Below are 24,307 nucleotides of genomic sequence, written 5' to 3'. Positions count from 1 at the left end.
TTGACCACAATACCTGCGGTCGGAACACAAACAAAAAATAACAACTCTGATAATGTATGCACTGTCCTTGAAATTGATTGGTCCACACCCGAGACAGCTTTCTTTAGAGCCTCGTCTCACATGGTGTTGGACCAGAAGACGCCAAAAGGCGCACAACTCAAAGGCAATGCACTATCAAAGTATGAGAGCTCGGGGTAAGCATCTACACCATTGGAAACCTCATTTGCCAGGAACAAACTATGATAATTGGTTTTTTACCCTTTTATCTGGCAACAAAACTGACACCTTTTGACTCCTTGTAAAAAAGGTGTCAGTTTTGTTGCCAGATAAAAGGGTAAAAAAACAATTATCTGTAACTGTTGTTCTGACATAGGTTCTGCAGAATTTGGTCACTCAAAACGTTTAATAACTGAATGTGCCCAAGGTATGTAGCAGTACAACAACAAAAAACTATGAGATTTCTTCTAAATATAAAGTGTAGTTTTATTGCCGTTATTGAATTAAACGCGTGTTTTAATTTTAAAAATTGTGTAACGTTAAAACATAGCGGGAACAAGATGCTTCCCCATCCGTGCACTTCGTGGGCAGTCTGTCCCTCCAGGGTATTACCTGCAATGAGATGTCCCCCGCGTATTGGTGTGCGTGAGATGTTTCCCCCGTTCTGTAATGAGCGAGATGTTGTGTGTCCGTGGGATGTCCTGTGTAGTGATGAGTGAGATGTCCATCCAGTAATACGTTTGAGATGTTCTTCCTGCGCACGTCGGCCTAGGGGGAGCAACAAGGTAACGAGCTCCGTCGACAGGTGAGTGATCAGTATCCCTGGTGCTGCTCTGTATGCACTGCCCTTAATCGCCACTGCCTTGAGCTTTTTCATTCCGTTTTTTTTACAATGCAGTTGACCAAATAAACACAAACATTCCAGAATCGTGCCTTTTCATTTTTCTCGTGTTCCTGGCTCTTTTTTTGGAACAGTTGATGTTACTCGTTATTTTCTCTGTGCAGTATTGATTTGCCTTTAACATGTCCAACTTACACCTCCGAGGAGAAAACGTTGGGTTTGTTTTTGTCAGGGCCCCAATCCCGGATCACTGTTTAGGGCCCCATTCCTCCTATGCTTTTGGTTTTCCGTGTGGGTCCCACCAATCGGTGATTGCTCGTCTCACATGGTTCCGGCCCCAATACGAGTTGGCGTCTTCACGTGGCCAAAAGCAACGAGCATTTTGAATAACATCGCTAAACGGTTACAAAAATTGTAAAGGAAAACCGTCGATGCTATTTAGGGGAGATATTTGCTCAACATGCTATGTAACACTGCTTATCTCTCGTGCGGTGAGATTTTCTGCCAGAACATTCGGCAATGTGCGTCAATCTAATGGCACGCGTGCGCAAGGTTCAGCAGTCGGAACAGTCAATCGGTGAGCGCACATCTACCTAGGGGCTGCCCGATGCCACCCAAAGCCTCAAACATCCATGCATAGTGGTTTCCTTAAAAGCGAATGTGGATACAAAGTAAGACCCAACGATTATCACCCTTACCTGCAACGAAATCTTGACGTTATGTTTAAAAGGTAAACAAAAACAAGTGGCTGTCGTTCTGTGCGAAGGGAGCCCCAACGTTCAAGATCCACCCTGGCCGTGCCGAACGTGTCGAGCCAGTGTCCTCCGTGCTCAAGCGCCGTGGTGGTGCTCGTAACCGTTGGCATCCCTGAGCCAGCGATGCAAATTCCACATTCCTATTAGCCAGTGTCTCCATAACAATGACTGATGATAGGCTGAACTGAACCCGGCAAGCATTTGAACTGCCAAGTTGAACGCTTTGACTGCAGTCTCACCAGGTTAGACATAGAAATTTCATCCATAAATGTCAGTTACTGCCAAGGTAGTTTCAAGTAGTGTTTGTCAGTGAACGGAAAGTATCTCTCGTCTGAACACTGTTCAGAGGCGACTGTGGTTGTCTGCAGACTGCTATGGGTATTGATCAATTCCATATACTATCGCCCCGATGGTTTAACTGCCTACAATCAGCTGTGTTTATTAGATTAATTTACAATAAACTATGGGTGTTATATTTATTACACAATTCAGGCAGCTATGGGTGTAAATCGGGCCCACACTGGTGGCTGTGAGCACCTAAAGACAAAGGAGCAAGAGCTGTTAGAGAGCACTTATGAAGGTCAGCACAGTACACTAGGAGGTGGGTAACCAGCACCATGCCTTACCGCCTTTGTCTCCCCAGTGGTGATGTTTACACACCGTACCAGGTACTCATTTGAGGATTAATCGACCTAGGGGAGGCCCAGGACCGCTTCATATCGTCACTGGTGTTGGCTGTGAGCTGGAATCGAACTCGCATCACCGGGTTCGTAGCACAGCACGCTAACTGCTACGCTACTGTCAGCCCCGAGCAACCGTGTTCACAGGCCGTCGGGAATGTTGAAGATGCAGCTCCCGCTCGCCGAGGCCACGGGTGCTCTCCCCACGTCGTCGCGTTCCGCCCCTCCGAGCCGCCCACTCGGCACCACGCTCCGCCGCCTCCCGGCCTCCTCCTCCGTCACCACGAGCAACGCCTGCAGTTCCAAAGGGGCATCATTGCCAGTGCGGCCACCGCCGACAACGCCGCCACTGCCGACATCAAACACCGTGGTCATCGTCGACGTTTCCGACCATGGGAGGAGGAGGTCGGAAGAGTCCTCCCCGTCCCTCCCAGTATCGGCGACACCATCGCATCTAGCGCCACAGCAAGACGACGATGGCAACGTGGCGGGAGCTGCTAACCCCACGCCGGGACCCTCGTCAGAGTCTGCACTCAACAGAGGCCTCTGGCTCCCGTGCCCCGTGGAAACGCTGCTCTGGCTGTTAGTGCTGCTCTCCAACTTCGTCGCCTCGTGTTCCACATGCGGCTGCTGCTGCTGCTGTTCCAGAGGCTGAAGCGGAGGCAAAGGTGGTGGCGGCGCCAGCGACGACCGCGGCGCTCCGCGCCGTCCGTCAGTATCCAGGCACGGCACGACGGTGTCGACCGCGATGGAGTCGGGCCGCTCGGTTCCATCGTCGGCGTCGGCCCTGGGCACCGGCGTGCCGTCCCTGGGCCCTTTTTCCCCGCAGCCGCAGCCGTTGCAATTGAGGGCCCCATACTCGCCGGCCTCGTCGATGCCTGAGCTGGACGAGGCAATGCTGTCCATGCGCCGCACCAGGTTCATGCGGCGCGTGATCCTGGACGCCTGCACGCCCTGCGCGCCAACGGTGAAGAGCGGCGCCTGCGGTGGCGATGGCGCGGAGCCGCGGCTGTGGAGCAGCCGCTCCAGCAGCTGCGGCACTGGCATGCCTGGATCGGATAGCTGCTCCATCGGTTGAAACTCCATGTCGTCCTTGTGCATGCTGATGTGAGAGAGGAGGGAGAAAAGAGCGCAAGGGGGCATTGTTGATTGTGTGGTTTAAAGGAGACCACGTATTCATAACGGGGGGGGGGGGGTAAAATCTAGACGGAGGGGCGCCAATGGGAGGGCACACAAACGAGGTTGTAGTCTACCCAAAAACCAAAAACTCACCAAACGTCCGTGTAAGTAATGCTTCTGGCATACACCCCCCCTCCTCCCCCATGCTCCCCCTAATGTGTTCCATAGGGGTGATGGGGAGACGACCTGCCCCGTTTTTCCCCCTCGCTTTAATTGCCGAGTCGACTGACTGCACGGTTCTCCATCGTGGATCAGTGAAACCACCAGACCTCAAAGTGAAGGGTCAAGAGGCCACTGCTAACAAGACCGTTTATGCCACTGCGCCACGGCCATGGATTCCTGCGGTGGTTTATTACAACTGCGTTGGCAAACACAGACTTCTGCTTCGTTTTATAACTTGCCGTGTTCAAGGTCAGTGGTGATAGTGGTGAGAGTGGTGAGGTGTGTTTTTTTTTTTACCCTGGTGAAAAATTCGACCGTTTTCTATAACTTCGTCATTATGAGACCTGGGCCACCTTGGGGCCGGTGGTCAATTTGCATGAATTATCTCGATCAATATTTTCCCTTGGTTTGCAACATAAGTGAACTAAGGGGGAAATATTCCACTTCAGGAATGTTCTGTAACATGCCACAGGCCTAAGTAGGCCTCAGGGCCTTGATTTGGGCCTGGCGAGGGAGCAAGAGGAAATGCGAGGGGGGATGGCAGCAAGGATCCACTGCTCTTGGCAGGACCTCATGTCGAACGCAGAGCCCAGGAAGGAAGGCTTGTGCAGAGTGGACATGGTGGCGGCGGTGTACGGAGGCCTCGGGTCGCTCGCGTTCCAGTACATGTCCCTCTGCAGCAGTGGAAGGTTCTGGTACATCTCGTCCACGGCCAGCATGGACACCTGTCGCGGGGCACGCCACAACAAGCAACTCGTCGCGACTTGCTGGGGACCTTTACATCTCGTTTCTTTAGCACTCATTGCTATGGCAAATTAATTATTTATGCACCACCCTACCCGTTGTTTCCATTGTCGGCCCTAACACAGTAGAGTGTCTTGACCCGCCCATATTGGACATATGAGAAAAAGAGCTTCATAGCTCTTAGGATTCCTCCAGTCTAAATAAAGATATCGATTCTGAAATTCCAATTGTGCTAACAGCGTCACGTCACGAGATGAGGACAATTCCGCTCACAGCGAGCAATGAAAAATGACATCGTCCCAGGGAACAAGCCCGCAGAACATGACATTTCAGAACTAAATTTTGATTTAAAGCTTTCGTGACTGCAGTAATTCATATTCTTAGTTTTTTCGGTAAAGTCACGTTGAAGAGAAACAACAAAATAACAATATATATAAAACAATAAAAAAAAAAAAAAATTCTCACGACGTTTCGACCATAACTCAAACGGTCATCATCAGGTGGTGATGATGACCGTTTGAGTTATGGTCGAAACGTCGTGAGAATTTTTTATTGTTTTATATATATTGTTATTTTGTTGTTTCTCTTCAACGTGACTTTACCGAAAAAACTAAGAATATTTCAGAACTACTTTTGGATTCACTTTAAATCGCAGCCAAAGGGGAGAACGCGCCAGAGATTGTATCCAATGCGGAGATGGGAGTGATGAGCGTGTGCGCAGAGTAGGACTGTGAAAGATGGCGAGGGCCTGGGGAGTCCTTCATCCGGCAGTGAATTGATCATGGCTGATGATGATGATGATCGAATTGAGTAAATATGGCAAATAATAAAATGCTGCATTTAACTTTTTGTTGGGGGAGGGGCGGGGAAAGAGAGACCAAGGACGATGGCGACGCGTGTTTGTTCGATGATGACGATGTTGACGGATGGAACAGCCGGATTGTGGGGGAGAGACCTGGAGGTTGCGGTCGATGAGGAAGTTGGTTTCAAAGTCGTCGTCGTCCTCGCCGAAGGGGTTGATGAGCTGCTCCGCCACCTTCATGAGCACCGACCACGCACGACGGTGAATTCACACGCAACGGAGAACACGCGTTCATCAGGGCGGCCATTCTGGTAAATATTAATCAACTTATGATCCCCACCCCCCACCTCTCCCACCATCCCCTCGCAGAGATTCTGTAAATATTCACAATTTCAGTCACCATTTCTGACACGTTTTTGTGATCTTGTTTGTTGTTGCTTCTCCTTATTTGTCTGCTTTTGATTGCTCCACAATTGCATAAATGTAACAGCAACAACAACAAAAAATTCGAAGTAATTTCTCTCTCGAAAGAACATGGAGGAAGTGCTCAGCTTATTTACAGCACCGAACTGGTGGTGGAAATTCCACTTTGCCATGAACAACCGCTTTTGACTTCCCGACAGAGTTCTGGTAATTTTATCGACATTAAAGGGACATTGAGTCGAGTCAGTCCCCCCCCACCCCCAAACAGGATTTGAACTGGCAACCTTCAAACCTGCTGTGAGTTGCTCGCCCTACCGTGGAGCCAGCTGGCCGTTTGACGAAACATCAAAGCAATTGCCGTACGCAATTTCCATAACACCAAAACCCATCGTTGTGCCCAATTCAAAGCATGTATCGTGTTGGAACTGATTCAGGTATACCGTGGTTTTACAAATAAAACATTGTTAACATGCCTCGTAAATAATTACCAGTGCTGTTGTGATAAAAAGTAGAAATGTTATCCTTCTCTTTGGGTCTTTCGGTAAAGTCACGTAGATAGAAAAATTATTTTTTAAAAGAATATTTTAAAAAATCACGACGTTTTGATTGCAACACAAGCAATCGTCCTCAGGTGACATATTTTTTTCACCTGAGGACGATTGCGTGTGTTGCGATCGAAACGTGACTTTTTTATTTTTCTATCTACGTGACTTTACCAAAAGGCACAAAGAGTATGAATTCCTGCAGTCACGAAAGCTTTAAGTCGAGATTTAACTGTTATCCTATTGAGATGGTCACTCCCATTTTAGAAAAAATGTGGAATTTCCACCACTTTTTTTTACCAGCTAAGGCCCATTGAGCTTCATAGCTATTTTTCAGAAGTGTCCTGGCTACAAATGATAGCTCAACGAAGTGGCTGATGTGAAAATTTATAGCAGCCAAATACTCTAAATTCATGTTTCTAAATGTGAAGGGTGTGGAGGGTGTGGAGTGAAAACCGGAGGCCCCAGATAGAAACCCATGCAACCACGGGGAGAACATACAAACTCCAAATATAAAGGCATCAGGGTCAAGATTGAACCCACGAGATCGAACCCACGAGATCCTGTATACCAGGCGAAGTAGTTAAAATCTCGCCACCGTGGTTTAGGGTCATCAATGTAGAGGAGCACCGCCCTATTGCTCGACTGAGTCGGGAGACACCTTGACTCTTGACTCATTGGACAAGGCCAACTCGGCGGAACAAAATGCCTCCTCAGCCGTGGGATCGAGGGTTCAAATCCCGGCCAGAGTGCACGTCCCGAACCTTGAGCCAGCCGGCGTAGAAGAAGAACTGCAGGAGGGTGAAGACGGGGATGTAGAGGTCCATGTCGTGGCCCGGGTAGCCCTGCGCCGGGTCCAGGAACTGGCGGCCGATGAGGCAGGCGAGGAAGAAGCTGTACACTGCCACCGTGACCACCTGCAGCACCGCGCGCACCACACAGGCGAGTCAACTCGGCACCACACAGATGGTTCATTGTCGTGCCACCACACCTGCACAGGCACCTTCCACCAGCACAGGTGAGGCATCAGCACAACACACCGGCAAAGGTGAGACCATCATAGCACGAGACACGGTGCATACACCACCCACTGCACCGGCAGGTCCACAGGAAACACCAGAGCACACCTGCGTGTAGACGAGAGGTACGCTGATCCAGTCGTAGTGAAACAGCATTCCGCAGTTCCCCCGGTACACGTTCATCTCCTGCGCAACACAGACAGGGTCGCCGTCGGCAATAATAATCAGTAACCATCACCACCGCCATCATCATCATCGGCACTCCCAGAGGACTCGTTCTATTTAGACTGAGGGTCTCCTCTCATCTGTGCCGCGTTTAACCACCACATTTATCAGAAAAAAATATTTCTTTATGTTGGAAGAGTCCGATGTGGCTATAAATCTCTTTTTCCCAGGTGTCCAGTCGGGGCAGGTCAGAACGTTACAACAAAAAACAATACAAAAACACGATTAGAGTGCAACGTATAGGCAAGGTAAGCAGATCACGAAACAAAATACAAATAAAATGTTTGTTTTTATCTTACCAGGTAAAGCCCACTGAGCTATTAGCTTATTTTTCACAAGTGACCTGGCCACAAATGGTACCCAAATGAAGTGGCTTATCATGCAGGACACAACACTTCTCTTCCTCCTTTCTTCACGCTGCTCGACTGGGGAAATTCCCTCCATCGTCACTCTTCCCAAAATACGATAACCTTGATCGATCCAGGTCGCGCGTTAGTTCCTATTGACTGTACCGGACATTGGATTCACTCGGTCCTAGCGTCACTATTCCCAAGGTCAGCTCAAGTGGGAATAGTTGTACATCAACATTTGGTTATCCTATGGGTAGCCACGCCCCTGTCACAATAATGTGAAATTTCCAGCACTGGCTCAGGGCTGAAATTGGTCATTAGAGCCACCCAATACTTGTTTGAACTGTGAGACTTCTTTGACTTTCATTTGACTCTATTGTTACAAAATAAACACAATTGCAGAATACGTCGACTTTGGTCTAACGACAAACACAACCGATGTCATTTGTATATTTTAACAACACTGCCTTGATATTTACTCAACACCCCCCCCCACACCCCTTCACCAACTACATTGTGAGTGAACTGGCCTGTGCCCCGCGTGTTAAGGCAGGACAGGGAGGGGCGAGGTCCTCACATCGAGCAGCAGCTTGAGCGCGACGTCATCGCGAACCCGACCCTCAGCCCGTGCCTGCGCCGCCAGGCTGGAGAGCCATACGCACGGCACCCAGTACTTGTTGTAGGAGCAGCGCAGACCGTCGAACCGCTTGCGCTCATCCCGCGTCATGAAGCCTGCACGGAGACGACACGGACGCGCCGGGCCGGCACGGCGTGACCGCAGCGCCGCGTGGTGCGACCGTTAGCGCGGTGGAGGGCGCCCGGCATGGCAGTTGAAACAATAGTGCGAGTCTCTTGACCCTTTCCTGTTCCGATGACGTGCGCACGTGCCGATGATGTACGTGTACATCATTAAAACGAAACCGGAAGAAAAACTAAACTAAAATAACTTCATAGGGTACCGAGGCTCCCACAAGTGCATGCGGGAGGGCGTGTGGCACAGTTTGGCGCCGGTGATCATAAAGTGCGGTCATATCACTACAGTTCTCTGCAGTGTGTACAATGTCTTTAAAAACGGCACTATGCCTCTAAATAAAATCAACGCTGAGCCACTTCCACGGTGAATGGGACCCACACCCTGCAACTTGCAGACGTCTCGGAATGGGAAAGGTTTAAAATCCCCCCCCCCCCACCCCCGTTTCTGTCCACCCAGCAGTATAAGTAGGTAAAAACACAGTTTAGTCGATATTCAGGTCGTATGCGGTGGGATAAAGTGTAGGTACTCCTACCTCTTTCGAGAGGAGATGAAGCGACCACCCATTCAGAGAGAAAGAGAGAGTAGTGGTGGAGGGGGTGGTACCATGGAGATATGTAGTCGTATGAAGAGGAGAACAGGATTTGTACAAATACTTGATTAAGGCAGCAATGCAGACAACCAAAGGAGTTCTAGACCCAGGACCCGCAGAAGACGAGAAGCAACCGCCCGAGGGAAGAGAGCGGACGACCAGCCTCTCGAGCAGAGGTGGACGCGAGGGAGTCCACCCACCGGCCTCAACGACATGGTCCATGGTGGGGAACCGCTTGTAGACGGCCGTGCTGACGGAGCGCAGGATGAGCAGCGCCGACAGGTTGGCGTAGCGCATGAGCGTGCGGCGCAGCAGGCGGCCGCGCTCGTCCACGCCGTGCACCGTGCCCGCCACGGCGCACATGAGCCGGTCCGGCGTGGGGATGCTGGTGTACTGGCTCCACCAGCGTGACACCACGAGCGCCACGTAGAAACCTGCGCCGCCACCGCCGGCAGAGACAGAGAGAGGCACGGGGAGGTTACGACTTGGGTCTCTTTCTCACTCTCTCGCAACTCTTCAAGAGAGTCCAGGGCTAATTACAGCCGTCAGATGCGCGAGCAGGTTCAACAACAAGAGCATCAACAATAACAAGACGGTACCCCGATTACGCAACGCGGAATGCCGTTGCCAAATACCGCAAATTATCTCTGAAATGAGATGCGATTTATGTTAACGCAAAACTGTGACTGGCTCGGTGACTTCTGGGTCACTCTGGCGCAACGCGGGCGCAGCTGCCGTGGGTGCCGTGGGTATCCGCACGAGACGAGCGATAAATCTCACACAAAAAACACAGTATTTACAGGCCAGTTTTCCTTCCTTCAACTGTATGAAATTGATTCGTTTTATTTGTTTACTGTAGGTAATAAAAATAGAACCCTTAAAAACTGTACATGGTAACGTACGGACAGGAGCATCAGTATTCAGCCAGTAGTCACGTAGATTGAATATCACTGTCGTTCGAAGAACTAAAATCTAATCAATAGCCACGAGAGCCAATGGGCGAGGAGGGAGACCGCCCCCCCCCCCAGCTTCTAAGGTGTGGGCTGGGGCCCTGGTCTGCACCCACACAGTGAGCAGTACAAGACGACTGCTGCACGTCTCTCTTTAAAAAAAAAGACACAAAGTTACAAAGTTTAAAACTATTTCAAAACTAATCTAAACCATTCTTAGTGTTACCAGGCAAGGCCCACTGAGCTGTACAGCTCTTTTTCAGAAGCAACCTGGCCACAAATAGCAACCCAACTAAGTGGTTTATATCGTGTGGAAATTGATAGCAGCCAAACACTCTAAATGCATGATGTTGATTCTAAATGTGGAGGGAAAAACCAGAAGGCCCGGAGAAAAATCCACGCGACCGCGCGGAGTGTGAGAACATGCAAACTCCATATACGCAGCAGGTGCCAGGGTTGGGATCAAACCCACCACCTGCTGTATAACAGGTGAGGTAGTTAACATTTGGCCACCACGGTGCGCCCAGTAGAGTAGTGCAGCAAACAAAACAAGTTCACAATTACACGGCGCGACTGCCAAAAGTGTCAACGATTTCTCTGCATTTGGACACAAAGGTACGGGAGCTACGTGGCTGGGGGGGGTAGCAAGGGGGGGGTATCAAGGGGGGGGGTAGCAAGGGGGGGGGTAGTGGGGGCTGGGGAATTGGTGTGGGCCGCGTGTGCGCACCGAGCACGAACGACACGGGGATGAGGTTGGCGTAGTTGTTGCAGTAGAGAGAGAGTTTCTCAAACAGCCGCTTCTGATCCTCGCTCAGAGCAAACCTGCTCGTTCACACAATGACAACAACAACCGCGGCATTAACCACAAACGGCAGCGGCAACAACAAACAGCTGCCACCGCTACCACCATCTCCATTACCGTAACCATTAACCACCACAGCCACGAACCCAACAACCACCACAAACAACTAATCAACAACCATCGTTCCTATCATCACCACTACCACCCCATTAACCACCGCCAACTACCCCCACCCCCATGACCATTTACCACATTGCATTCAGATTTTTCCACGTGATTTATTGTGGGTCTCTGTTCACTTTTAAGATCCGACCATGTCCGTCCAGTGCTTTCTGAGCTGCATTAGCTTCCGGTTGCTGAATGAATACATTATTAGGTCGCACTCATTACACACGAAGTGCTTGCCACAAATGAACCACAACAACTTGCTGATCTCGTCAAGATGCATAAACCATCATGCAAACTCCGGTCATCCTTGTAGCAGCTTTGGGGTAGCCATCGAACAAAGATGGTCACCGCATCGCGCGCTTTCAGATGCTCTTCTGTGGCCGTCTGGAACGCTCTTCCTTCCAATATTAAGAAGTCACTGGAGCTATGCACTTTTAAATCTAGACCGGAAACTAATTTATTTAGGACTGCTTTAAAGTTTTTTGTGTTTAGTTTGTTGTCCTTCCCCCACATCTCCAATTAGCACGGTTGGCTACGTATGGTGCGAAAGAAGTTCAACATACATACACTGCCCACAAAATGGTAATTATTTTATCGACCCGTGTTAGATGCTGTGCCGTGCGACCTCCTGACCAGAATTGTAACTCACAACGCTCCAATTGTGGGAACTGCACGCTCCGATCACAACCCCAAGCAGTTGATCTGAAATATCGCGACCAGCCCAGGCCTCACCAACGATCTCTAAGTGGCACGAGGAGTTGAGACTGGGTAAGTAGTCACCTGTAGGTGAGGCCAAGTCACCTGTACGTGAGACCGAGTCACCAGTATGTGAGGCTGAGTCACCTGAACGTGAGGCCGAGTCACATGGATGCGAGGCCAAGTCACCTGTATGTGAGGCTGAGCGCGGCGTACATCATGAAGTAGATGGAGAACTCGCGGTACAGCAGCTTGTAGATGCTACCGCGCCACTGCAGCAGAAGCTTTGAGAACCCACAGAGTCGCGCGTTCGCGACCCGGTTCGTGTACGTCACCGTCATCGCTGCTGGAGTGGGGCGGGGGCGAAGGGAGGGGGGGGGGAGCAAAAGGGGGGGGGGGAGGAGATGGGGACAGAGGGGATGTGGGGGATAGGGGAGAGAAAGTGAGGCGAGATGTGTCTCATGATGGCTCTGTTATGTCCCAAGAGTGAAATCTTACATTTGGAGAAAAAAAAATCCTTCTATCATGACACTCTCTGCCTGAGGTAGATATATGGTGAGGGGTGTAGTTCCCGGGGTCACCAACATGACAAAAGCAAAACAAATAAAATTAAGTACAGCACTGAAGCAAATTTTAAATCAGTGCAAAAACAACTGCATCATCATGGGACCTCTTTTGCCAGTATTCAATTATGATAATAGGTTTTTCCCTTTTCTGGCAATAAAACAGGTGTTAAGATGTCTTGATAGTGGCATTGTCTTTGTGCCGTTTGCCTTTTGGCGTCCTCTGGTCGAACAGTTTGAGACTAGGCTCTAAAGAAAGCTGTCTCTAGTGTGGACCAATTAGTTTCAAAGACAATGCACACACTGTCAGAGCATGCTTTTTTGTGCGCATGTTCGCCACAAGTATATGTGGTTAATGCAGACATGATCTCTTGCAAAGGTTTCAGTTTGGTGTTTTAACATTTCAACACCTGTTTTATTGCCAGAAAAGGGAAAAATCTATTATCAACAACTGCATCGCAAGAGAAATCGAAAATGTTGGGCAAATGTAAAGCAATATTAAATATTAAGTTCCGTGTAGCGCAATTCGGCTTGGACAAATTATTTTGAGGCTGCTTGTAGCACAATTGCAAAATTAATCTACAGACACAATAAATTGAAAGAGGGTGACTATTGAACAGGTATCCCTAGATTTACAAACCCAGCGGTGGCAAGATGTCAACTATCTCGCCTGGTATGCAGAAGGTCGTGGGTTCGATCCCAACATGATACCTGTATATTTGGAGTTTGCATGTCCTCTCTCCCTGTGGTTTTTTTCTCCGGGTCCTCCGGTTTTCTTATCCACATTTAGAGTCGACATGCGTTTAGAGTATTTGGCTGCTATAAATTTCCACATGATAAGCCACTTTGTTAAGCTATCATTTGTGTTCTAGATTTAAAGCTTTCGTGACTGCTAGGATCCATACTCTTTGGTTCTATTGGGTAAAGTCACGTAGGTGAAAATAAAATAACAAAAAATCACGACGTTTCGGCCACAACACAAGCGGCCTTCATCAGGTGAAGGGACGAGACTGTCTGGAGGACAGCGCTGGAGTGAGAAAAGCCACGCTTAGATCACGACCTTTAAGCTGTGTGAGAAGAAAACAAAGCGCCTTGACAAAGGAATTAGCATATAATTTAGCATTGAAATGACTCATTGAAATAGCTACGTTAAAGTATACACATCCGCAGAGGTACCCCTTGACAAAGGAATTAGCATAGAATTTAGCATTGAAATAGCTGAGTGATTAGCTTGTAACTGGTCACAGAAATAGCTATGTTAAAGTCAGAGCATATACATTCACCGAGGCACCTAGTACTAATCAAACAGGAGAATTTAGCGAAACACAACCACGCTCAGACAGCGGACCTTTAAACTGTGTGCGAGCAAACAAGGTGTTCTGACAAAGAAATTAGCATAAAAATTAGCATTTGATTGGCCGATTTTAGAAAAGAGGTGGTGTACGTGCCGGTGGACTTGCCGTTTGGCGCGGGGGGGGGGAGTTTACCTATTGATGGTGTGAAAAGGGAATTTATAAGAGCTGCCAGGTCGCATCAGTGGACCTTTACCTGGTAAAATAAAATGGTTTTAGTTTGGTTTTATGAAAGTTTGGTGTGCTAAATTTCACGTTAACGCAATTGACAAATTATGGACATTTTTCGACTAACGAAACCGAATTTCCGCGGTAACAGAATTTCACTCGGCTACGCGCCACGAGATCCAACAAGCAGCACTTGGGAGGCTGCGTCATCCAGTGCCACAGAAACCAACCACTCCACATCACCTTTCTAGTCATTATAACATGCAGATCTTTTGGCGAGTTCCCTAGAAAGGTGAATTAATTTTGTTTTAAATTACTTATTATTCAGTCATTTACATATTTATGTTCTTTATCATTATTTTTGTATTGTGAAAAGTGATTTAGGTTTATATTTTTATGTTAGGAGAAGAGTTTGAATGTCCAAACACATCCCTAATCATGTGTATGAAATGAACGTGAGAAAAGACATTCCGATTTACGAAATTTCGTTTTACGCATTTTTTTTTTAAAGAACGCCATCCATTTTCGTAAAATCGAGAGATACCTGTATTAACATGTACGAATGTACAATACCGTATCGTGTCTACATGTGGGGGACCCGGGTAGGGGCAGCAGAGAGGTGAAGTCAGACAGAGAACAGAGTGAAGCCAGGCAGTAGTTAGAATATTGTTCTTCTTTTGATGCAGATGCAGAGCAACAACTACAATTTCACAATCAGGTGGTCAAGTCAGATAACCGCGTCAGGAGCAGCGGAGTCTATCGGCTGTGATGTCTCCTTTGTGTTTGTGGATCGGCATTGCATCGTCATACGTTGTTACGGTCTGTTCTGGATGACCACGGTCGCACGCTGGAGAGTTTTTCATTTTCCATTTGTGCATCAGCATCGGCTATGGTTTGTGAATGATACTGATGTGCGTTCATCTGTGTTAGTTGTGTCCGTGTGTGGGCAGGCGTGCATGTTAGTGTGTCAGTGTTAGTGAGGGAGAGTGTAGCCCGCATGCCCACCCACTGCATGCCCAAGCAGCTTCTGTTCAGCCGGATATATGGGGCTAAACGGGCACGGCACGGGCTAGAGAAGAGATGGACTAATGTGGAGTTGGTTGGACTTGCCGTTGACTCGTATCAGCCGTGTCAAAATCGGCCTCTGTGGAGGAGGTTCCTTAAGGACGCTGCCGGGCAGTTGGAAATAGTCGCCCTACAACAACAACGGAGGGTAGTGGAGCGACGCTCACAAGTAGTGCAGCAGATTTGCGGCTAAAATGCAGAGTTAGCACGGTGGGGAGCACAGGTGGTGCATCTGCCAGTCTTTTCAACCAGTCAACCCATGGCACCTGGGTCTGTTTCGTGACCTGCCAGTGGGCCTTCGACACTTCACGTGGCCTCAAAGTGCACCTAGCATGGCACAAACGCCAAGCTCATGTCACCGCCCCTTAGTGGTGAACGGCGGTTGTTGTGTAAGTGCATGTTAGTGACTAAATGTGGGTGTTTGTATGTTCGATCGCTGCTCACAGCCAACATCAGTGGTGAATATCTGAACCAGTCCTGGGCCTCTCCTAGGTCGACTCAGCTTGAAACGAGTAGCTGCTGCGGTGTGTAAACATTAGCACTGCAGAAACAAAGGTGGTTCTGGCCACACCACCACCTCGTGCTGGCCTTCATCAGTGCTCGCTAGCAATCTTGTGTCGGTCACATGAGCTCTTTGTCTTGTTCGTGACTTAGTATGTTCGTGGATAGGCTAATGTGTATTCGTGAGTATTATAGTATATGTTAGAGAATGTGCGTTAGTATCATTATGAGTGTATTTTTTGCAACTTAGTGACTGTTAGTACGAGTGAATATGAGTGACTGAGGAAGTTAGCGAGTATGTGAATGTGTGTAAGAGGCAATTCATCGTGGAATGTGAGTGCACTTGTTTGAAAGAGCACGCGTTTGTTAGTTACCGGCTGTGGTATGCTTGTGTGAGACTTTTTATTGTGCTTGCTTGTGTGTGGGGAAACAAAGGCGTTCGGGCGTGGCTCTGGCTACACGACATCCTCACAGCGTGTGTGTGTGTTGTACCCTACGCACTCTCAAGGCCATCCCACAAACAGGCAAATCAGTCCGTGAATAAATAATGGCAACCATTTCCTGGGCTGGGTGACGATGGCATCACCACGACAATTACATTTCAAAACGGGAGCTTAATTGGGATTGAAGTGGCTTTCCTGCGTTAATCCTGGGTGTGAGGTCACAACACTGGCCGATAAAGCTTTTGTAACGCACGTGGGCATACACGTGCACAGGTGTGTTCTCCTATAACAGCGTGTTATCATAACGCAAATTGGATATAACGCGATAAATGTATTCAGGAACACGTTTTCTATAACGTGGATGCGAATTGGATATAACGCGATTTTAACAGAACTACGTTGTGCGACGAGGAATATGCGGTTGTACGGCTGCCTCGGCGTAGCATCACACAAGGCGGGATGCTGCTAGATGCTTTCAGATGCTACCCATGCAGCTCAGTCTTTGTTCAGCCTGCAAACGCTTCTCACGAAGAACAAACTGTACTGTATACACGAACATCCCTATTATCAATCCACTGTTGGATGAGGGCCGATACCCATGCCGTGGGGTTATTTAACCATACTTCACCGCGCTGGTCAGTGTAGGCGGTGCAAACTCCACCGGGGCCCCAAGGCCAGAGTGGCCCGAGATGCAAAGTGAGGGGAGACTGTACAAGGGGCCCCCCATTTCATCACCCAGGGCCCATACCAACAACGTTACAGAATGAGAATGCTGTTTGTATTCATACTGGAGGAATCTGATGAGCTATAAAGCTCTTTTTCACAGATGTGAACAACAAACAATAAAAAACACGATATGAGTGCAAAGTATAGGAAAGGCAAGCAAACAGATTATTTTTTAAAATACGATACAATTTTACTTTAAAGCCCACTGAGCTATTCGCTCCTTTTTCAAAAGCCACCTGGCCACAAATCTCAACCAAGTGGATAAATGATGTGCAGCGTTGTGGGATGCTGTTGCATAAATTACGCTATATAAAATGAAATTGTTATTATTATCATGTAGAAGGATGTAAGTGAGAGCATAGAAGCAACTATTAACTACGGATTTTACTTTGGCCACGTAGTCGCACAGCAGCACCTGGCATGCATGGTGATTGTAGATCCAAACACTATTTAGGCTCAAAGCGGCTTAGCTTCCAAGATCTGACGAGATCGGGCCCATTCGAGGTGACTTGCTCCCAGGGCAATACAGGGAAGCATTCACAGCGAATCACTTGGTAATGATGCTGCTGCTGCTGCTTTGGCAGTTGTGCACAAGCGCAATTAACAATACACACTCGTTAATAACATTGTGGCCTTTGTAATTGTTTTTTTTATCGTAGGTGACGTTTAGGGCAATGGCCCTTCACAGCACATTATTTTGTTGTTATCCATAAGAGTGTTGACATGGATCTCTGCGAGACGGGAGAGGTGGCCCTGCCCGGGTGGTTCATGATGGCCGTGTCACTGTCAGAAACAGCCAGTAACCACTGAGAACCTGAGTTCCAATCCTGGTTTCAGCCGCCCGCGATGAAACCGGATTTTCCACTGTTGCGATTTGATGGTCTCAGCACAGTCGCTCGCGACTGTACACAAAATAAATCCGCATTTGTATTTTTTTATTACGACTGCGAACTTTGTTTTTAACCCGTGGTTACGCCACGGTAAGGGGAACAGCGTCGAGGTTATAATGAATGGATACACTAGCAAGAGGAACGCGAAAAGGAAGAGAGAAAATGTGACATATTTTTTTTATTACATTTTGGAAGTAAGAAGAAAGGGGATGGAAAGCAACGGAGATGTGGCTGCAAAGGGTCAGGCGAGATGACAGAGAGGAGGATGCCGCCCGATAAAGGGCCTCGACGCTGCTGCAAAGATGAGCAGCGTCTGTTTTCACGGGGGGCAGAGGGTGAGCAATGCTGTTCAGAGTGTGAGCGGCCACACAGCAGTGGTTTACGGGAAAGTTTGAGCAGAATTGTATATAAGATTACTCGACCCCCCCCCCCCCTCCCATACTCAATGGCTGAATTAATTAGGCCCAATCTCAGCACCGGAGCATCTGAGTTACAAGCTCAGAGACAAGGAAAAAGGAATGCACCACGTACATGTGGGGTCAATTCCTAAACCTTAGACCAGTCTTAAATACCTGAGCCCAGAACGGCAATAACCTGGCCAACCCCCCTTCCCCTAACAAAATCATTTCCTCGCCTCCTCTGATGAGTCCGGTATGCCTGATACAGTCAATGTCCCTGGTAATGCCGTCCAGAACTTCAGGATGTTGCAATGTACGATGTGAGGGAGGATGTGGAAGAAAACATATTTTATATATATAAAAAAAGATTACTCGAGGTCTGAAATTTCAAAATGTTCGGTTTGATTGGCATGCGACGAACACTCTCTGCAAGGCAAGTAATAATGTGTGCTCCGAGTGGGCTTTAGGGACCAATGGAGCAAGCAGCTTTTTAGCTATCGACATGTCTGACACTGTGGTGCACTGCTCCCCACGATAATTGAGAAAGCGAATGGGTTCGTCTCGCGAAAGTGTGACGCCAATGACAGCGCGCGAATGGAATCGAATTGGAGAACAAAATCAGACCCCGAGTTGTAACACGAGCATTGCGTGCGATTTATTAGCAGCGGTGTGAGGCCAGACTGAGGCAATACAGTACTGTACTGTGCAGGCTACTTTCTGAATAGTACAATATGAAGGCAGACCTGACGACGACATGAGATTGGTGCAAGAAAGATGTTGGCACGAGACAGAGGAAAGTGGAAACAAATTACGAAATGTGCAGTGGACACCTACGAGCTATAAGCCCATGGATCGTGATGATGATGACATAAAGTAAATAACTACATCATTTGTCACGCTCGTGACATGCGTTAGGCAGGTGTCCGACGCGTCAGACGAGAGCTCGGTGATGCCAGAACAAGTCAATGTCTCCCTCCTCGAAGGAGCGGTGCTCATGTATGTTGAACTTCTTTCGCACCGTACGTTGCCAACCATGATAATCAGAGGTGCGGGGGTGGGGGAAGAACAACAACATAAACACAAAAAGCAGTCCTAAAAGAAATTAGTTTTCAGTCTAGATTTAAAAGTGGATAGCTCCAGTGGCTTCCTAATATCGGAAGAGCGTTCCAGACGGCCGCAGAAAGCGCATCTGAAAGTGAGCGATGCAGTGGCCGTCTTTGTTCGATGGTTATCCAAAAGCCACGACGAGAATGACCGGAGTCTGCGTGATAGTTTATTCTCCTTGACATGATCAGCAAGGTATTGTGGTTCATTTGTGGTAATTACTTTGTGTCATCCTCCATTGGCCCACGGCGGAAATTCCACATTATCATGATAGGGGCAGTGCCATCCAGAGAATGTCCGCTGTTGACTTCCCACAATTTGCTACTCGTTTTGTCTACCCCATTGCGGATGATACTGCAATACATATTGTCTTATTACTTGTTTGCGTTTGTGATCGTGTGAACATGGGTGAATGTATGTCTGTGTATGCTTACATGCATGTACGAGTGCCTATATATACTGAATGTGCGTGTGTGTATGTGCTCCGCACGTTCAATTCCTCGCCACGGCTAAGATCAATCGTGAGCAGTGTCATATCTAAACCTACCAAGGGGGTTCCTACACTAGGTGAACGTTGCCTACAAAAAAAAAGCTTTGGCGGGATGCAAGGCCGTAGCCATGGAGTGAACATTGGGGGAGACTAAATCTTCCAGGGGGTCTGGGGTCCCCCCCCCCTCCAGGAAAAAATCTGAATTTTAAAACGAATTTCCTGCCTAAAATATTTTAAAAATTCACCAACACATAGGATGGACTTTTTATTTATTTTTTACAATAATGTCTAGTAGTGTATTGTATTACATTGCTCTGTTTTTTTTACCTTTTCTTGTTTCATTGTATGTAATGGCAGAGATTAGGGATTAATAATGTACAATCATAACCGCAATCATATAAACAGAAATCTATTTATAGCAATATATATGGGGGGGGGGGTCATTTTGAGCATATTTTAATATTGGCGGGATGACAGGGTGGGCCGAGGGTTGATATTTTGTCACACAACCGACATTTGACGGCGGGAGGTGCCTCGCTGCAGCACTTGCCCCAGCAGTGATCGCGCAGGGCCAGACGGCCACGACGCCTGGTGGGGTCTTTGTTGTCAACTGAGCGAGCCCAGCCCGATCCAACCAGCCTCAACTCGCCGACTCCCGACCGGAGCAGTGGAAGAAGCTTGCCGCGCGGCTGCAGTGGATTCGCCGGGGCCCTGCGTTCGACTAAGAGCTTACCGCAATGATTGCTGCGATTAGCATTGAGGGTTCAGTTGGCTTTAGAGTGCGCGCATTAAAACCAAAATTACCCAAACTTGTTTTTTTGACTGGTTTAAGACAATGGCATGACAATGGGGCGCGTGCGTTTGAGAGTGCGCGCTGTGTGTGTCACGCCAAGAGCACTTAACGCAAAGGGCCCGTGTAGGCGACACGGGGGGGGGATCTTTTTTGTCTTTGCGCGTGTTGTGGGGAGCGGTAAGAGTCGTGGTTAGCGCTACGCCGCGCTAGGAACCCCAGCGAACCCGAGTTCGATCCCCGCTCACGGCCAACACCGGTCCTGGGCCTCCCCTAGGTCGACTCAGCCTCCAATGAGTACCTGGTGCGGTAGTGTAAACATCGCCACGTGGGAGACAAAGGCGGCCGGGCGTTGTTCTGGCCACCCACCCCCTCGCTTGCTCACAGCACTTGTCCTAAAAGTATACTCGGTCTAATACGGGTGATATTTGTCCTTGTATGTGTAATAGGGCTGAACGATTAATCGATTTCAGATCGAAATCGCAATTTGAAACAATGTGATTAGCAAATCTCAAAGGCTGCGATTTTTTGCGCGTCTTTATTTAACTTAACAATTGTTCTGTGTTTGATTGTTCTATTTCAATTAACACATTTTTAATAAATACATGTTGCAAGCAATTCATATATTTTAAGTTATCATCCTTGCATTAGAATATATAGAGCAGTTCATATTTTGATGGTAGCATGCGGTAATGCTACGTCACATGTTTTTAATCTAGTACACAGTGAATATTGAACTGAAGCTTGACTTTTAAAAATGTAATCGCAAATCAAATCGCAATATCGGAAAAATCGCAATTAGATATTTTCCCCCAAATCGTTCAGCCCCAATGTGTAATAGGTGCTCGCGAACAGTCTGAAAAGCTATAGGGAGCAAATGTTTCGTTTGTTTGTTCGAGTGTGAACCCCAGCGACCTGAGTTCGATTCCCGGAACACGGCTACCACCAGTGGCGAGTTGATAACCCCAACTCAGCTCAACGTGAGCAACAGTCGCTATGCAAGGGCATTAAGCACGGGGAGACAAAGGCGGCCTGGCGTGAAGCTAATTGACCAACATCACCCCCGTTGTGCGCGCCCTGTGCTGCCTTAATAGGTGCTCGCTAACAGTGGTTGCCCGAAATTGCTGTACAATGTTTTTTTTGTGTAGGAACGAAATGAAGTTGTCAACGACAGAACATGCTGAGAATAGATTAGACTCACAAAGACAAAGATCCCCCGTGTAGCCTTAAACTTGTTGGGGCAAGTGCTGTTAGCGAACACCAATGAAGGCACGGCACGGTACGCATGGGGGTTGGGTGGCCAGCACCACGCCCGACCGCCTTTGTCTCCCCAGTGGCAATGTTTACACACCGCACCAGGTACTCATTTGAGGCTGAGCCGACCTAGGGGGAGGGGCCCAGGACCGGTTCAGATAATCGTCACTGATGTTGGCCGTGAGCGGGGATCGAACTCGGGTTCGCTGGGGTTCCTAGCGCAGCGCACTAACCACTACACTACCGCCCCCCCACGGCCCCCCACGCACACACACTACTAACACGCTCTCAAACTCCACACAAACGACAAACTAAAAATTCCTCCACATAACCTTCACAGCCCGTTGGGGGGTTAGGTACTGTTAGTGAGCATCTATTTAAACAGCCGGTACGGTACACGAGAAGGTGGATCAGGCCGCACCAACCACCCAGCCCGGCCGCCTTTGTCTCCACACGTGCACGTACAGTCTTAACACGACACTACACCCCCTGCACTTTCAGACTGCCTACGAAGACGGAGAAGCTCCCAATTATGGAACTTTGGTGGGGGCTTTATTTTTTTTAAACCGATACTCATCTGTAGTTACATTACAGAACTGTGTGTCCCCACGTGCAGGCTTCCACCACGGGTCAAAAGACAACAAATCGCTCAACGTGTCCCTCCTCTGTCTCTCGCCTGACTCAGAAGCACGCGAAATCCGCGGACACCGCATGGAAGCTGTGATGATGATCGCGAGAGCGCCTCACCTGTCCGTTGTCTTTGTCTCTCCTTCGGGTACGAGGACACATCCGCACGTGTGGCGGTGCGGCTCCTTGCCCTCCGTGTGTGTGTGTGGTTGAGACTGGATGGAGCGAGGCTGGTGAGATCGGGCGCACGTGGATCTTACTCCGAGAGAGACTGGAGGATGGTGCGATCAGTGATGCGACGTAATAGTGGGTAAACGCACAGACATCTCGATAAACACAAGACAAAAGTGGCTCAGCGCCACGCCCGACCCGCACTCGGTACTTATTTAAGGCCGAGTCGATCTGGGGGAGGACCGGTGCAGATAATCGTTACCGGTTGTTGGCCGTGAGCGGGAATTGAACTCGGGTAGCTGAGTACGTGGGCACGTAGCGCAACGCGCCACCCACTCAGACATCCACTCACCCACTAAATATGCATACACAGACACACGTACAACTATACTCCATACACACACACATACAGATATATACACATGTAGACGCATACAGCTACAGTACACGCACAGACGATTACAAATTACCACACACGAGAGAGAGAGAGCAATGCTCACAATACGCCAAACAACCCTGCTAAAAATCTGCTGGCTCACAAACACATTGGATTTGGTAGACAAACACACAAACGCGTGATCTCACAGACCGCCAGATAGACACTCTCATATAGCATATACTCTCACGCACACACACACAAAGATCCCCGGTATAACCTTAACAGACTGTAGGAGGGGGTAGGTGGCCAGCACCCACGCCCGACCGCCTTTGTCTCCCTAGTGGCGATGTTTACACACCGCACTCGGTACTCATTTGAGGCTGAGTCGACCTAGGGGAGGCCCAGGACCGGTTCAGATAATCATCACTGGTGTTGGGAATCAAACTCGGGTGGCCGGTTCCGTGGCGCAGCGCGCGAACAACTTCACTACGGCCCCCCACATATACATACACTTACACATACAGTACACTGTCACATACAATCTAACACACGTGCATACCGACACAGACGCGTACACACACACGCACCTCTGGAGAGACAAAGCGAAAACAAGACCGGCGAGTGATCCAGCCAAGCCAGACTGGCTGTTGTTTCAATGCAACCACTCAACCATCCACTCAAACACACCCATTCACCAACTAATTCACCCACCCACTCACCCACCTATTCACAGAACCATCCACACCCCCTACCTTTAATACACACACACACACATCCCTATTCATCCACGAATTCAAGCACAATTAACAACTCAACAAGTTCGCCTTAAAAGGGAAGTAATATAGTCGACAACGTTTCGGGCAATTGCCCTTTTGTGTTTAGTTTTTTATTTTATTTTCGCGTATTCACCACTGCCAACGCAGGGTACAAGATAATGAAGTCACCCACCCACTAATTCATTCACTCAACATTTAATTCACCTATCCACCCACTCACCAATCATACCCCGTACGCCGTCCACACAGCTCCATTGTTGGGATTCGTGTGATTTGTGGTGGGGCGTAGTTTGATTTACATGATTGTATAATCCACAAAAGTTTGTGTGTGTGTGCTGTAGTCTCGTCGTGTAACGTGATGACAGTATTGTACAGTAATGTATCTGACATTAGTGTCGCAGCTCGATGTTTTTTTTAAACGAGAATCCTCATTTATCATGGCTTGACTAAGTTTTATTTATTTTTTGGTTTGGTTTTCGAGGAATCCGCAAAGTCAGGAGAAAACCCCACACCACAAACAAAGGAGATAAACCACTTAAAATCAGCACCCCGAGAGATTCGCTACCCATTTTCTCTCCTGCCGATTCGCTGTACGTGCCCTGTGGGATGAGGTTGTAGTTCACACACAGAGACGCTGATGTGCAAAGTGAGATAGACACCTGGCGTTCTGGTAAAGATACGCCATCTATAGATTGCAGGACAGAGAAAGTGGGATGTTGATTTTTATGCGTGGATTTTAAGTAGTGTCCCCTCTTATTGTGTGGGGTTTCTGCAAGACACTGGTTTCCTCAAGAATGTCGGGACAAATGCTTATCGACAAGGAATTGCCCAAACATTTCAATGGACTCTCGTTAAACAGTCTTGAGATTAAGCGAGGCTTTTCTTGATAAATAATTAACCTTTTATCTTATTTGGTCATTTATCCCCAAGTT

At 48.4% G+C, this 24,307-nt stretch overlaps 1 protein-coding gene across 3 annotated transcripts; it reads right to left on the bottom strand.

The window, feature by feature from the left end:
* Window positions 1–458: 458 nt before the first annotated feature.
* Window positions 459–23,322, bottom strand: LOC116955765 (bestrophin-2a-like). 3 transcript variants are annotated; one of them, XM_032977090.2, is made up of 11 exons: window positions 23,187–23,322; window positions 22,170–22,320; window positions 11,868–12,024; window positions 10,740–10,834; window positions 9,263–9,496; window positions 8,297–8,451; window positions 7,253–7,330; window positions 6,890–7,042; window positions 5,314–5,394; window positions 4,185–4,339; window positions 459–3,375 (listed from the first exon to the last, which is right to left on the bottom strand). In XM_032977090.2, exons 3-11 carry the CDS (start codon window positions 12,017–12,019, stop codon window positions 2,415–2,417), a joined length of 2,064 nt encoding a protein of 687 aa, XP_032832981.1. In that variant the 5' UTR covers window positions 12,020–12,024; window positions 22,170–22,320; window positions 23,187–23,322; the 3' UTR covers window positions 459–2,414. The 3 variants fall into 3 exon arrangements, with proteins under 3 accessions (XP_032832981.1, XP_075907983.1, XP_032832972.1); XM_076051868.1 differs by having other exon boundaries at window positions 22,170–23,322; XM_032977081.2 differs by having other exon boundaries at window positions 11,868–12,021; window positions 22,170–23,322.
* Between the last annotated feature and the right edge of the window lie 985 nt (window positions 23,323–24,307).

The sequence above is a fragment of the Petromyzon marinus genome, chromosome 3 (assembly GCF_048934315.1).
Source record: "Petromyzon marinus isolate PM22_M1 ecotype Great Lakes invasive population chromosome 3, UKy_Petmar_22M1.pri1.0, whole genome shotgun sequence".
NCBI classification, from domain to species: Eukaryota; Metazoa; Chordata; class Hyperoartia; order Petromyzontiformes; family Petromyzontidae; genus Petromyzon; species Petromyzon marinus.
The sequence above is the reverse complement of the archived record's forward strand: the minus strand, read 5'-3'. Positions and strand labels throughout refer to the sequence as shown.

What these genes read in the sequence shown, in the direction of transcription:
- LOC116955765 (XM_076051868.1), bottom strand. Translation starts at nt 12,019, where the DNA reads ATGACGGTGACGTACACGAACCGGGTCGCGAACGCGCGACTCTGTGGG. An exon ending in GCGCTCAGCCTCACATACAG is followed by an intron (nt 10,835 to 11,867) that starts GTGACTTGGCCT and finishes GTGAACGAGCAG; the next exon opens with GTTTGCTCTGAGCGAGGATC. An exon ending in GGCTCTGCGTTCGACATGAG is followed by an intron (nt 3,376 to 4,184) that starts GTCCTGCCAAGA and finishes CTCTCACATCAG; the next exon opens with CATGCACAAGGACGACATGG.